This window comes from Schistocerca cancellata, chromosome 1, assembly GCF_023864275.1.
Source record: "Schistocerca cancellata isolate TAMUIC-IGC-003103 chromosome 1, iqSchCanc2.1, whole genome shotgun sequence".
NCBI lineage: Eukaryota > Metazoa > Arthropoda > Insecta > Orthoptera > Acrididae > Schistocerca > Schistocerca cancellata.
This window is the reverse complement of record NC_064626.1, coordinates 843907493-843920197: the sequence shown is the minus strand read 5'-3', so window position 1 is coordinate 843920197 and position 12705 is coordinate 843907493. Positions and strand designations below refer to the sequence as shown.

General features: G+C 41.3%; 1 protein-coding gene across 1 annotated transcript in view; it reads right to left on the bottom strand.

Annotated features, from left to right (window-relative positions):
- LOC126188942 (transmembrane protein 17-like) overlaps positions 1-12405 on the bottom strand; it is a 59038-nt gene extending 46633 nt beyond the window's left edge. The window contains exon 1 of the mRNA XM_049930689.1: positions 12089-12405. Within this exon, the coding sequence (XP_049786646.1) occupies positions 12089-12203 (115 nt within the window). The 5' untranslated portion in view covers positions 12204-12405. The remainder of the gene's footprint in view (positions 1-12088) is intronic.
- Positions 12406-12705: the final 300 nt, after the last annotated feature.

Genomic DNA, 12705 nt, shown 5'->3' with positions numbered 1-12705 from the left:
AAGCAGTTGTGAGATCACAATCCAAATACACTTTATTTGGGTTCTGTTGCCTACTGTAATGACTGTTATATTTCGGTATGGCATTAAGAAATTCTCTAACACTTTGTACAGCTTCGTCTTGAAATTTATGTGGGTAGTTTCCATGTTTTCATGAAAGAAAAGAAAGATGAGCTTATATCCTCTTCCTATTTGAAATATTTGTATAGTACTCAGTTTGAGCACATCCCTAACTTATAGCACAGAGTAACATACAAACCTCTTCCATCTTCTTTTGGCACTGCAAATCCCTGCTTCATTTGATGTTGCAAATTCCTCACTCTTCGTGCATGTATCTGCAAGCCATGAACCCTTAGGAAAGCTTCCTTGCAGATCATGACTTCTATTCCGCATACCCTCACATTACAAGAAAATGTAACATCCCTGGATGATACTTTCTTCGAAGTCTTTTTTGGATAGCTTTGAAAGAAATTATGACAAATATGACAAAATGAAATAAATATACAAAATATTAAACCATTTTTATTTAAATAGTGAACAAACCTCCGCTTTTTTGGTTCTATTTTCATACAGCTCATCAGGTGAGTATTCTGGGCATTAAAGTTTCCTATGTCCCAAAATGAATGAAAATCGTTTTCTTTCTCTCCAAGTAGTTTTGTGAAGCATTTATTTAAACAAGTACAGGGACTTCCTATAGTAGCAGCCTGAACAGTCTTGTGGGTTTTTAAAGACTTATACTGCTGACCAGCATTTCGTCGACGTTTTGCTTTATTTTTCTTCCACTGATCAATATTTCGCTTTCTTTTTCGTGAAGGCTTTGGTTTTTCGGTTGATTCTTCATTTATTCTACTTATTTCAAGCTATAATATGAAGAGCAAAATAGTCTAAGAATTTGCGTGAGATATAGTCATAAGCCACACAAAACATTAAATTTCGTTAAAATCACATTAATGAGAAAATATTTTTTATACATCTTTTGCCTTTGAAACTACATTACTGCATCACTAAGCAGTAATATAAATGTTCCCATCAAGTTTCATCATTAACACACAGGATAGCTGGCAAATGCGTTGTCAATGTTGAGAGGAACAAAGTCACAAGCCACAGGAAATTAATCACCAGAAATAAACCGTTTTATATACTTACCAAAACATCATCTGAGCTGGAACTGCTGGTCGATGGATGCCAAGATTCATCACTGTCAGGATCCAAAGGGTAAAGCTCTTCACTTCCACTACTGTCTGTGTCAAATATGCATTATTGACCCAAAGACGCTTCAGACGTTCCTGACCCACCTGCCATTTTGCCGTGGCTTGTGACTATATATCTTCTGAAACTACCACCAGATGGTACAGCATAGAACTGCACTCCATCACAGCCTCCCATCTGTTGCAGTAACATGGAACTTTTTCAACACATTATGAAGAAGACATTGTTAAGAATGCCGCAACATGAAAAACTCAATTTCGTGAAAGTTGTGGCTTATGACTATATCTCTCGGAGCCCTTCATATATTTCCCTCAAAAATTCAGTTCAGCAATTTCACAATGGAATCAGTAACAGAGAACTGTGAAAACTAAAATCGGCAAACAAAAACTTTGTTACAACTCAGCTGCCCAACCAAAGAACAATATAAATGTCTTTCTAGTCATTGTCCATAGCAGGCACTTCCCAAACAGCCCCTCTGCAGTAGAGTGGAGCTCCTGGTATGTGCGGGTCCTTATGACAAACCGACCAACCAGCACTTGTGAAATTCACTAACATTTGTTGTTGTTGTTGTTCTAAACTCACCAGTTGTGCTGCTGTTGGTTCCCCATTTCCCACTTCAGGTTCAGCTGCTGTACGTGGTGTAGCTGTTCCTTGACCTTGTTGCTGTACAGGTGCTTCTGGACTGAACACGTAGGCTGGCATCACTCGTTCCCATAACACCATCAGCAGCTTATCCTTGTATGCTAAATATACTGTATGTTCGTTGTGCTATCCAGAAAGGACCCAAATAAGGTGATTGTAACAGCATGCATACTATATCTGTTTGTAACGTAACATGTTACAATGTCCTTCTGTACCAACACTTTTCTTTCTCCATGCCATGAGGCTGTGGAAGGGTGCTGTGTAGGTTTGCGTGTCCTTAATCTGCTGTAGCATATACAATGTTTCCCCACTGATCCACACTACACTCCTGGAAATTGAAATAAGAACACCGTGAATTCATTGTCCCAGGAAGGGGAAACTTTATTGACACATTCCTGGGGTCAGATACATCACATGATCACACTGACAGAACCACAGGCACATAGACACAGGCAACAGAGCATGCAAAATGTCGGCACTAGTACAGTGTATATCCACCTTTCGCAGCAATGCAGGCTGCTATTCTCCCATAGAGACGATCGTAGAGATGCTGGATGTAGTCCTGTGGAACGGCTTGCCATGCCACTTCCACCTGGCGCCTCAGTTGGACCAGCATTCGTGCTGGACGTGCAGACCGCGTGAGACGACGCTTCATCCAGTCCCAAACATGCTCAATGGGGGACAGATCCGGAGATCTTGCTGGCCAGGGTAGTTGACTTACACCTTCTAGAGCACGTTGGGTGGCACGGGATACATGCGGACGTGCATTGTCCTGTTGGAACAGCAAGTTCCCTTGCCGGTCTAGGAATGGTAGAACGATGGGTTCGATGACGGTTTGGATGTACCGTGCACTATTCAGTGTCCCCTCGACGATCACCAGTGGTGTACGGCCAGTGTAGGAGATCGCTCCCCACACCATGATGCCGGGTGTTGGCCCTGTGTGCCTCGGTCGTATGCAGTCCTGATTGTGGCGCTCACCTGCACGGCGCCAAACATGCATACGACCATCATTGGCACCAAGGCAGAAGCGACTCTCATCGCTGAAGACGACACGTCTCCATTCGTCCCTCCATTCACGCCTGTCGCGACACCACTGGAGGTGGGCTGCACGATGTTGGGGCGTGAGCGGAAGACGGCCTAACGGTGTGCGGGACCGTAGCCCAGCTTCATGGAGACGGTTGCGAATGGTCCTCGCCGATACCCCAGGAGCAACAGGGTCCCTAATTTGCTGGGAAGTGGCGGTGCGGTCCCCTACGGCACTGCATAGAATCCTACGGTCTTGGCGTGCATCCGTGCGTCGCTGCGGTTCGGTCCCAGGTCGACGGACACGTGCACCTTCCGCCGACCACTGGCAACAACATCGATGTACTGTGGAGACCTCACGCCCCACGTGTTGAGCAATTCGGCGGTACGTCCACCCGGCCTCCCGCATGCCCACTATACGCCCTCGCTCAAAGTCCGTCAATTGCACATACGGTTCACGTCCACGCTGTCGCGGCGTGCTACCAGTGTTAAAGACTGCGATGGAGCTCCGTATGCCACAGCAAACTGGCTGACACTGACAGCGGCGGTGCACAAATGCTGCGCAGCTAGCGCCATTCGACGGCCAACACCGCGGTTCCTGGTGTGTCCGCTGTGCCGTGCGTGTGATCATTGCTTGTACAGCCCTCTCGCAGTGTCCGGAGCAAGTATGGTGGGTCTGACACACCGGTGTCAATGTGTTCTTTTTTCCATTTCCAGGAGTGTATCATCCTTTATCACAGGTGATACCCGAATTGTGACACCCATGTGTTCAAGAAGGCCCTTGCTGTAGTCTCCACCAATCTCTCACTGACAGATACTGCCTCTGACCATCACGTATATCTGTCAACCGCTATGAACAAAGATCAGTATCCCTCAGGTGGTAGCTATGTACCTACAAGACCTGTGTGCACATGGAAGAACTGATTTGCTGTTTCCAGAAAGTCTCCTACAGTCTTATGCATGTCTACCAACTTTACACCTTTGACTGGATGGGCATGTCCGCAATCACATGTGGCAACTTCTTTTACATCAGACCACACAAATTTCTCTGTCAACAATCTGATAGTTGTGTTAGCACCTGGAAGTGCGAGGTTGCAAGTGCTGTCAGACACCAAGCATCGCATCCTCATGGGACCGAATGGTGTCAGATGGTGTTTGGACATGTCGCACCAAATTAAGTGCCTTCTTCCCTAATATTCTTACTTGCTTGAGTTTAAGGGGTGTTGAGGTGTCCTGTAATAACTGCTGTAGCTGTTCATCAGTGGCTTGCTCTTTTCTTAGCTGATTGTAATCTCACAATTCATAAATTGCAACAACTATTAGGAAAAAATGTGCCACTATATTATCTGTCCCTTTCGTGCTGAATATCAATGGTAAACTACCCAATGAATTCCAGCTCGTGGAATTGTTGTGCGGAATAACCTTCTTTCCTCTCCTTAGAGATGAAGGTCATCGGCTTATGGTTGGTAGAAACAGTAAAAGAGTGAGCTTCGACACAAGGGCAGAAGTAATGGATAGCTTCATAAATGGTCAGCAGCTCCCTATCATACGCACACCACTCAGCTTGTGCTTTTGAAAGATTTTTTGAGAAAAACCCTGAAGGTTTCGCAACTACTCTCAACTTTTTAATACAGGGCAACAACGATTGCAGACTGTCTGGTGTCCACTACAACCACCAAAGATGCATTACAAAATCAGTGTGCTTGTTACCCGCCAGCGCGTCCATGAGTAATTCCTGCATCTTCTCCGCCCCAGGTAAATGGCGTCTTGTGAAAGCTGATGATCCCCAGGAACCTCCTAAACTGACAGTAACATGTTGGCGACAGGATTTTTTAATGGCCTCAACTTGTTCTTTGAGAGGACATATCCCCAACACTGACGCTTCATGCCCTAAGAATCAGATTTGCTTCTGCCGGAGGACACACTTAGCTTTGTTTATTTCTAGTTCATGGGATCACCAATTTAGTATTGGAGGGCAGCATGGAGGGTAAAAATCATAGAGGGAGACCAAGAGATGAATACACTAAACAGATTCAGAAGGATGTAGGTTGCAGTAGGTACCGGGAGATTAAGAATCTTGCACAGGGTAGAGTATCATGGAGAGCTGAATCAAACCAGTCTCTGGACTGAAGACCACAACAACAACAACAACAACAACAACATCCGGATTTTCTGAAACACTGTCTTGTGGTGGTCTTCATGTAATCTGGGCGTTTATGAAAATATCAATATACTGTCCGTGTATGTAAAACAGAAATTTAGTCTCCTCAGTACCTCATCAATGAATCTCTGCCAAGACCGGGCTGCGTTTTTTAGACTGAGTGGCACGCAGCAAAACTCTAAGAGACCGAAAGGTGTTATGATGGCAGCCCTGAGAATGTCTACTTCAGCCCCCAGAATCTGGTTATAGGCCTTTTTACAATTTACTACACTGAAAAAAATGATTTCGGCTAACACGTAGATTGGAAACAGCATAGTGGTCCAGGTTTGTCCTTGTGTTTAATGTACAATAATCCCCACAGGGTCTCCCAGCCTATCATGCACAGGCACTGGAACAAAGTGAATGGGCAAACATTTTTCTTTGTCTGTTCACTCCTGGATAAACTGTCACACGTAATCAGTCCAATCACTGGTGCAGAACCCTGTTCATCTCCTACAACTTCACTCTCAGCTACTATAGTTGTGGGGGTTGATTTTTCATTTGTATCTTGGCGACTTTCGGAAAACATGTGGCCTACTGTGCCTATTGCAGGTTGCTGAACTCATCTGGGAAAGGGCAAGGCAAAGTGAGCAAACTATTTGTGGTAGCAACATATCTGTTCATCTCATTCCCACGGTGTCTGGCTCTGTCATCCAGGGAAACCAAGTATCTTCACCTCTAGTGTTGACAGCTGCTTCTGCATTGTATGAGTCTGTAGCTTAGATCATGGAGTTGCAAGTCTACGTTCACTCTCGGTACTTGCCTTACACCTGCAGCCTCCATCTTCCATTGTCACGAATGTGCCTTCTTGTCCTTCTATTGCACATATTTTCTCTGCCACCGACAGCACAGCATTGATATCAGTGCTACATGCGACTACCGTTGTTTTTAGCTACAGTGGCAGCTGTGTGAGCCATACATGCCTTAATGTGCCATTCGGCATTGTCTTCCTCCTCTACCATACTTCGGAGATGCCGCCAAAACTTCTGGGCTGCAGGAACTGCTGCGTCTGTTGATTTGTGGTTTTGCATAGGTGTTGTCTTATTGTGTCTCTCAAGAGTTGGTACAAGTTTTGTGTGGGCAGTTTTAATTTTAACATTGGACACTGTCTCTATTGCTCTTGCATCCAGGCTATTGACAGCCACTGCAAAATTAAGTGTAATTTTCTGTAATGATGTTCTGTGTGAATTCTAAATCTAAACTGTCTCCTCCAGTAGGAGCTTAGGTATTTGTGGCTTCATTGGTGGGCCAGCAACTGCTTTATGCGTCACTGCTCCACCCGCTGCTGCCGATGCCCCCTATAGGTGGGAACTCTTGTCATCCTGTACTGTAATTTTCATTTGCAAGTCTTTAATTTGTTTCTCCAAATCTCCCTGCAGCTGTGAAACTTTCTGTTCTATCTGAAGGCGTTTGGATCCATAACATGAAGTGCTGTGCTCAAATTTACCAATTTGTCTTGGTTTTCCGAGGTCACCATCTAAAAGATATAGCTCATTGTGCTCTTCCTACTACACAGAAAGGTGATTGTACGCACAATAACTATTTATCTCTAAAACTTTTCAACAACTTGATAATCGAATCCTAACAGATCTGTTAAAACTAAAAATCGTAAAGAATGACTATGTTACAACTAAGCCACTTAACCAAAGAATAATAAAAATGTCTTTCTAGTCATCATCTGCAGCAAGTGGTTCACACAATATAAATATAGTGTGCACCTTCATCTCCCACTCCCCCCCCCCTCCCTCTCCCTCTCCCTCTCCCTCTCCCTCTCCCTCTCCCTCTCTCACACACACACACACACACACACACACACACACACACACGGCGAGGGGTGTGCAGAGAGGGGGGGATGTAAGGGGCAGAGGTGGGGTTGTGGGTGGGGGGAGAGGTGGGAGTGAATTATAAATAATGAAATCCGTTTTGTCAGTTTTCCTAGGTTTGTCATATACTATTGTCTACAATGCCCAACTAATTCTCTCTTAAAGCCAGAACTTCTGACACATCTTCCAGTTGAATGAAGATAAAACATTGTAAATATACTTTCATAAACACTTCTTTGTTTCTGTTAGTTCTATCTCATATGGTTTGTTCTCCACACTAGCCGATGTTTTGATATGCCTTCAAACATATAACAACTTACAACCAAGTTCTCACCTCATAGCCTAAAGGAGGCCTCAGGCTATGCTACACATCAGTGTCATAAAAATAATAAATAAATATGAAACTTTTAACCACGGTACATTTGTTGGCTTTGTTAACTCATACCCAAACTGTCATATTCCAATATAACCTACACGTCAAGCTAGGATACAGTTCATGCTGTCACCATACCCTGCATTTAAAAAACAAAGTGCCAGTAGTGCTATCAAAGGTCAAAGCAAGATGCAGTATCACTATCTTCAACACTCTTGCCATCTCCTCTGGGCCTACGCAGGTCTAGCAAACAACAGAATCCAAGCTTCCATCCAGAAGCACCAAATGGAATATTGTAAATCAAACATGAATGACATCTGCAACTAAAACACACAGCCAAGAACACGAGACACCAACTACTTAACATCCATTTCAAAGAGTTCAGGTTGTTCACTATCCACAAATTTTCTGCATGTAATTCTGAATTCTGAAGTTAAGACAAAGGATGATAACAACAGTTTCAAGACTGGTGTGGACCTACAGGACAAAATAATATTGAATACAATATAGCCAAGAAATGTTGTGGTTCATCACTTTTTATTCTGGAAGATGCCCAGTATCCTAGTAATGTACCATGGATACACAATTAAATGCACTTATACTAACTGCCAGTCTAGATGTTCAGTGTCTGAGATCAAAGCTTGTGTTACCATTCGTTGTTAAGGAACTGAAAGCATGTGTGTTGTGTTTTTCAGTACTGACTGGTGAAAGCAGAAGGTGAATACCACACACACACACATAACAAGTGCACAGACACTGAGTGCATAGTACCAGAAACAGCTCTTTCTGGTGGTGTGACAGTGTATGCAATCAATAATTTTTTTGTCAAGGAAATTAACCCAACAAGGTACTGTGTTGATTTAATATATGGGATGGGCGGTAAAAGTCCAGAATACTTATAAATATACCAATGTGCGAATAAACATTGGTCCACCTACCATCTCCAACGATTTAATTAAGAAACATTGACACACTTACTCAGCGTGCTCATACAAATCAATTGTATAATCATTTTACAACCACATGTGATACATTTCATGTCTCTTCATTTAACCCACAAGAACATTTTGACAAGAGATGTCCGTATTGAAATTGTTATTATTTGTCAAACTACTTGGAGTAATAGGATAAGTATAGTGGAGCCAACCATTCATTACAATGCCAAGTATAAATTCTGTAATTAATTTAACAAATATTTCTCGGTGTTTAAAGTAGGTGTTCGGCAGCAGAATCATTAAAAAGGAGAAAGTATATCATCTGAAACCTGTATCACATTTGTTAACTGGCAACAAGAAACTTAAGGGAGAACAAGTATTCAATGTCCTCAGGGCTAAATTTTTAAGCATTTCCCACTATTCCCTAAGAAAGATCCTATGAGCAAATTTCAAGACAAAAAGTAACCAAACAAAAATCACAGTACATTCTTAAACTAGTTAAAAAAATGCATTGCACCAATAATAAATGAACACCTCAAAGTGGCAACAGAGTTCAGTATAAGGAATACGTGTTGTTGCATTCTTTACAAGCAAAAGGAATGTACAACAGGTAGAGTAAAGAGGCTACAAAGGATTCAGTTGCACTGAAAAGGCCCACAAGCCATGCAAAGGAGCTTGGGATCTAGTCAATGGGCATAAGACAAGCAGGTCTATACCATTGTTCCATTAGTGAATGGGAGAAAGAGCACCATAAAACTATCATTAGCACTGTGAAAACTTAAAAGCCTTTGAAGAGTCCAGATACCTATGGTGTCTCACGTGCTGTCCTGAAGAAAATTACTTTTGAAATTCCAAAACCAATAAACTACACATTATAAAAATGGATGTATGTATGTTCCACTGCTCCTTTTGAACCACTGGACCAATTTCAACAGAACTTGGTAGGCTACATACATCCCTAACGGCCAGGTAGCAATCACTGTGAGGGCAAGTGCCACCTACCTACCATAGTTCAGGAGGTAAGGCATCATAAACAAGGTGCACAAAAAGTTGCCATATCATATATAACATTTAAATTTATTACTTCTCTGCTACTAACATTATTCGCAATAAATTTCGCAGACAGTATCTATGTATGCTGTTAAATGCACCAACAAAATTATATCATGGTACCACACATACTTCAGGAGAAATGGTGCCATAAACACTAAAATGCGTGAAAAAATGCTGCATTGTGCACGATGTTTAAATTTATTGCTTCCTTGCTACTAACTATTTGCAACATAATTTGGATACAGTATCCACATTTGCTGCTGAATATATCTACACAATGTATCATTATAAGACACATAGTTCAAGACATATGACGTTACAAACACTGAGATACATGAAAAATGCCGCATCATACACAGTTTTAATTAATTTATTCTTTCCTACTAAGACACTCCTACAGCCAAGTCAAAGTAAGGAAATTCCTGACATCTGACAGTGTTTTCAACAGGTTTCAACTGTGAATCACAAACAGCTATAGTTGAAAACTATAACCATTTATAGAGCCATGAAGAGGCATTGTCATAGAGATGTTTACAAAACTGTATTGCCATACACGAAGTGATACAATCTGCCTACTTCTTTGTGCAACTGTTTCATAATCTTAAAGGTGTTTTCACAAATACATAGAACTGAATTTTTTTCAATATTACACTACAAACACAGTATTTTTTTGTTCTCATTTCTAATACAAAATTGGCAAAATGAATACCCAGGCAATTTTGGATTTATCAGCTAGTCACAGTAATAAACAAATGCTTCCCCCAGTAGCTCTAACAACAGTTTACAGAAAAAGACGACCTGATTACAATGTTATGCTAGAGTCCAATATCAATCATTCCTGTACATCCTAAAGTGATGGAATCTGCACTGAAAAAAAAGTTTTTCCATTTACATGTTAAGTAGCATATTCTACAATATACGCCACGGATTTAAGAAAGGAAGATATAGCATTGTAAAAGTGTAAGTAGCAATGTCACTGTGGCCTTAGAAAAGCCGCACTAAGACACTTCCACACTATGGTGTTGATTGTAGTCTGACAATCACACAACTCTACTTCAAAAGAAGGTAACAGATTGTACCTGACCAAAGAGCAATATTGTGTGAAAAGGAGCTAGAATACACAATCACACTGGGATCTGCACTTGAGCTTCTCTTTATCGATAGAATTTCTACATGACTGGATGTGGAGATCAGATATTACTATTCACTGACAAGATAATATTATTACCCAGTGGGAAAGACCGCAATTAGGCATTTCATAAGGCAGTTTTATAATTCAATATGGCCCAAGAATGGTCCACAGTAGACTAAATTAAAATAAATTAAGACAATGTGCTGCATTGGTATTATGTAGTCTTGGTGGCACTGGATTCTTGGCCAAGCCTAATACAGATGACACGAAACTTCTCGGTTACATCACTGACAGGAAGTTCACCTGCGAAGAGTAGACGGCACATGCATTTGCACGCGCACTTGTGTATGCTTTCACAGCTATTGCAGTTACATTGAAAGTAAAGTAAATAACAGAAAAAAATATCACTAACACTTCCTAAAAAATGGCAGCACACACAACATTTGTGATATGTATGGTTTTCTTCTACAGAGACTGGGTTTATCATTTATTTGTATCAGTTTTAGGACACCTTACCAAACACAAATGGTAGGAGCAGCATATAGTAACACTTAACATTAAGAAGACAAAGACTGTGTCATAACAACTGCCTCAAAATAAAAACCTATGCATATGATCATTCAGTCACTAGTGACAGTGCAATTTTCTAGGCCACTAACAGAAAAACATTAAAAGAAATTTTCAATTTACAAATTGGGTCATCCTCGAATAATGAAAAAGAACAAGGGAGCCCACTGCCTGGAATTTTTTAAAGACCTGTGGATCTCAACGTCCCCTGCAAGTTATATATTTTCTAAACGTAAGTGCACATCAAGAAAAAAACCATACATCAACCTGCCACAAATAGCTCTATACACAAACAAGAACCAGAGAATGAATACATTTAGAAAGAAAACACAAAACAGTAACAGTGTTAACTATTGATCCCCTTTGCACTTTTCAATATAGCATGGACGTAAATATTGGGCTGCGCTACCGACTAATTTGTTCCCACAACCTTCATTTTACTTTCACATTTGTTGGCTTTGCCAGCTCTCAACCAAATTATATGTAAGCATTAAGCTTCATTAACAGTTAATTTGTTACAACCAAACTTTCTACTTTCGCATTCATTAGCTTTGCCAACTCACAATCAAATTGTCACCATCCAACATAACCTAGACCTCGGGCCGAGCTAGAAATCGGTTTGCCAATACAACCAAGATTTCATGGGAAGGGGATGGGGAAATGGGAGACAACACATTTTAACTGTTAAAATTATATAATACATTACATAAAAAGACATCAAAGAAGCATGAGGAACAGACTGCAAAAAAAAAGTTTACGCACACCATCTCAAAAAAACTTACTATACAGTTAAAGATTACTCAAATAAAATGTAAAATAATTAGAAATTAACACCAATAAGCAAAATGTATGTACGTCTACTCTGTTTCTAGTATTAAGATGCATTTTGGTACAACTAAAGCAAGTTTTTTCCTTCGTGTGTGTAATTTTTCCGTGCAATACTTGTATACATTATTATGAACAGTTATCAATGTCAACGACTCAATTCTGGAAAATAATCAATGGCCAATGAAGATTCTTGCTTCCCGATATGGCTCAGCGTAATAGAAAAATAATTTAATTCATAAAAGCAGTGGTAAGGAACAGGAAAACGAACTGCAAACAGAATGTAAAAAATTACTGTAAAATTCTGACCTACTCCCTCCGGGCAGTTTAATGTTTGGGCGGAACATGTAGACAAACCAGGAAATATTTTTTCTGATATAGTTGAAAACTTCTTTCCGTAAAGTCTTGCTCTTCTGTTCTCCATCACACCCTTGTTGCGGTTTGGGTTTTATAATGACCTTAATCGCGCAGAGACAGTTACAGCAAATACCTCAAAACCCACAATCAACCTGAGGAAACAAAAGTGATTACGAGAACCTTTGGACGTAAACAAAGCTTTTCGATTCTGGCGCCATCCTGCAGTTGATATTTAACACTGCGGTACGGATCAGTTTCTGCTTTCATATGATTGGCTGGCATTAATCACTTGCACGTACACATCCCCTCCATCGCACCGGTGAGTCAAGTGGCTTGTGGAAACACCGTATGGCTCCCTGTCATTCCAGCTGGCCTACTGACGGAAAAACGTTAGTGAGCGCCGTAAGAATAGTTCGGCTGCAACAGGCAGAAGCAGCATCCCCTGTATCCATAAGGGGTGCTAGCAGAAGACGAACTTTGTTGATGCTGCTCATATTAGCGTTTTTGACCGAGATAAACTCACGCTGAAGAGCCCTTCTTCGGCACGCCGCTGTAGAACTATGCACAGA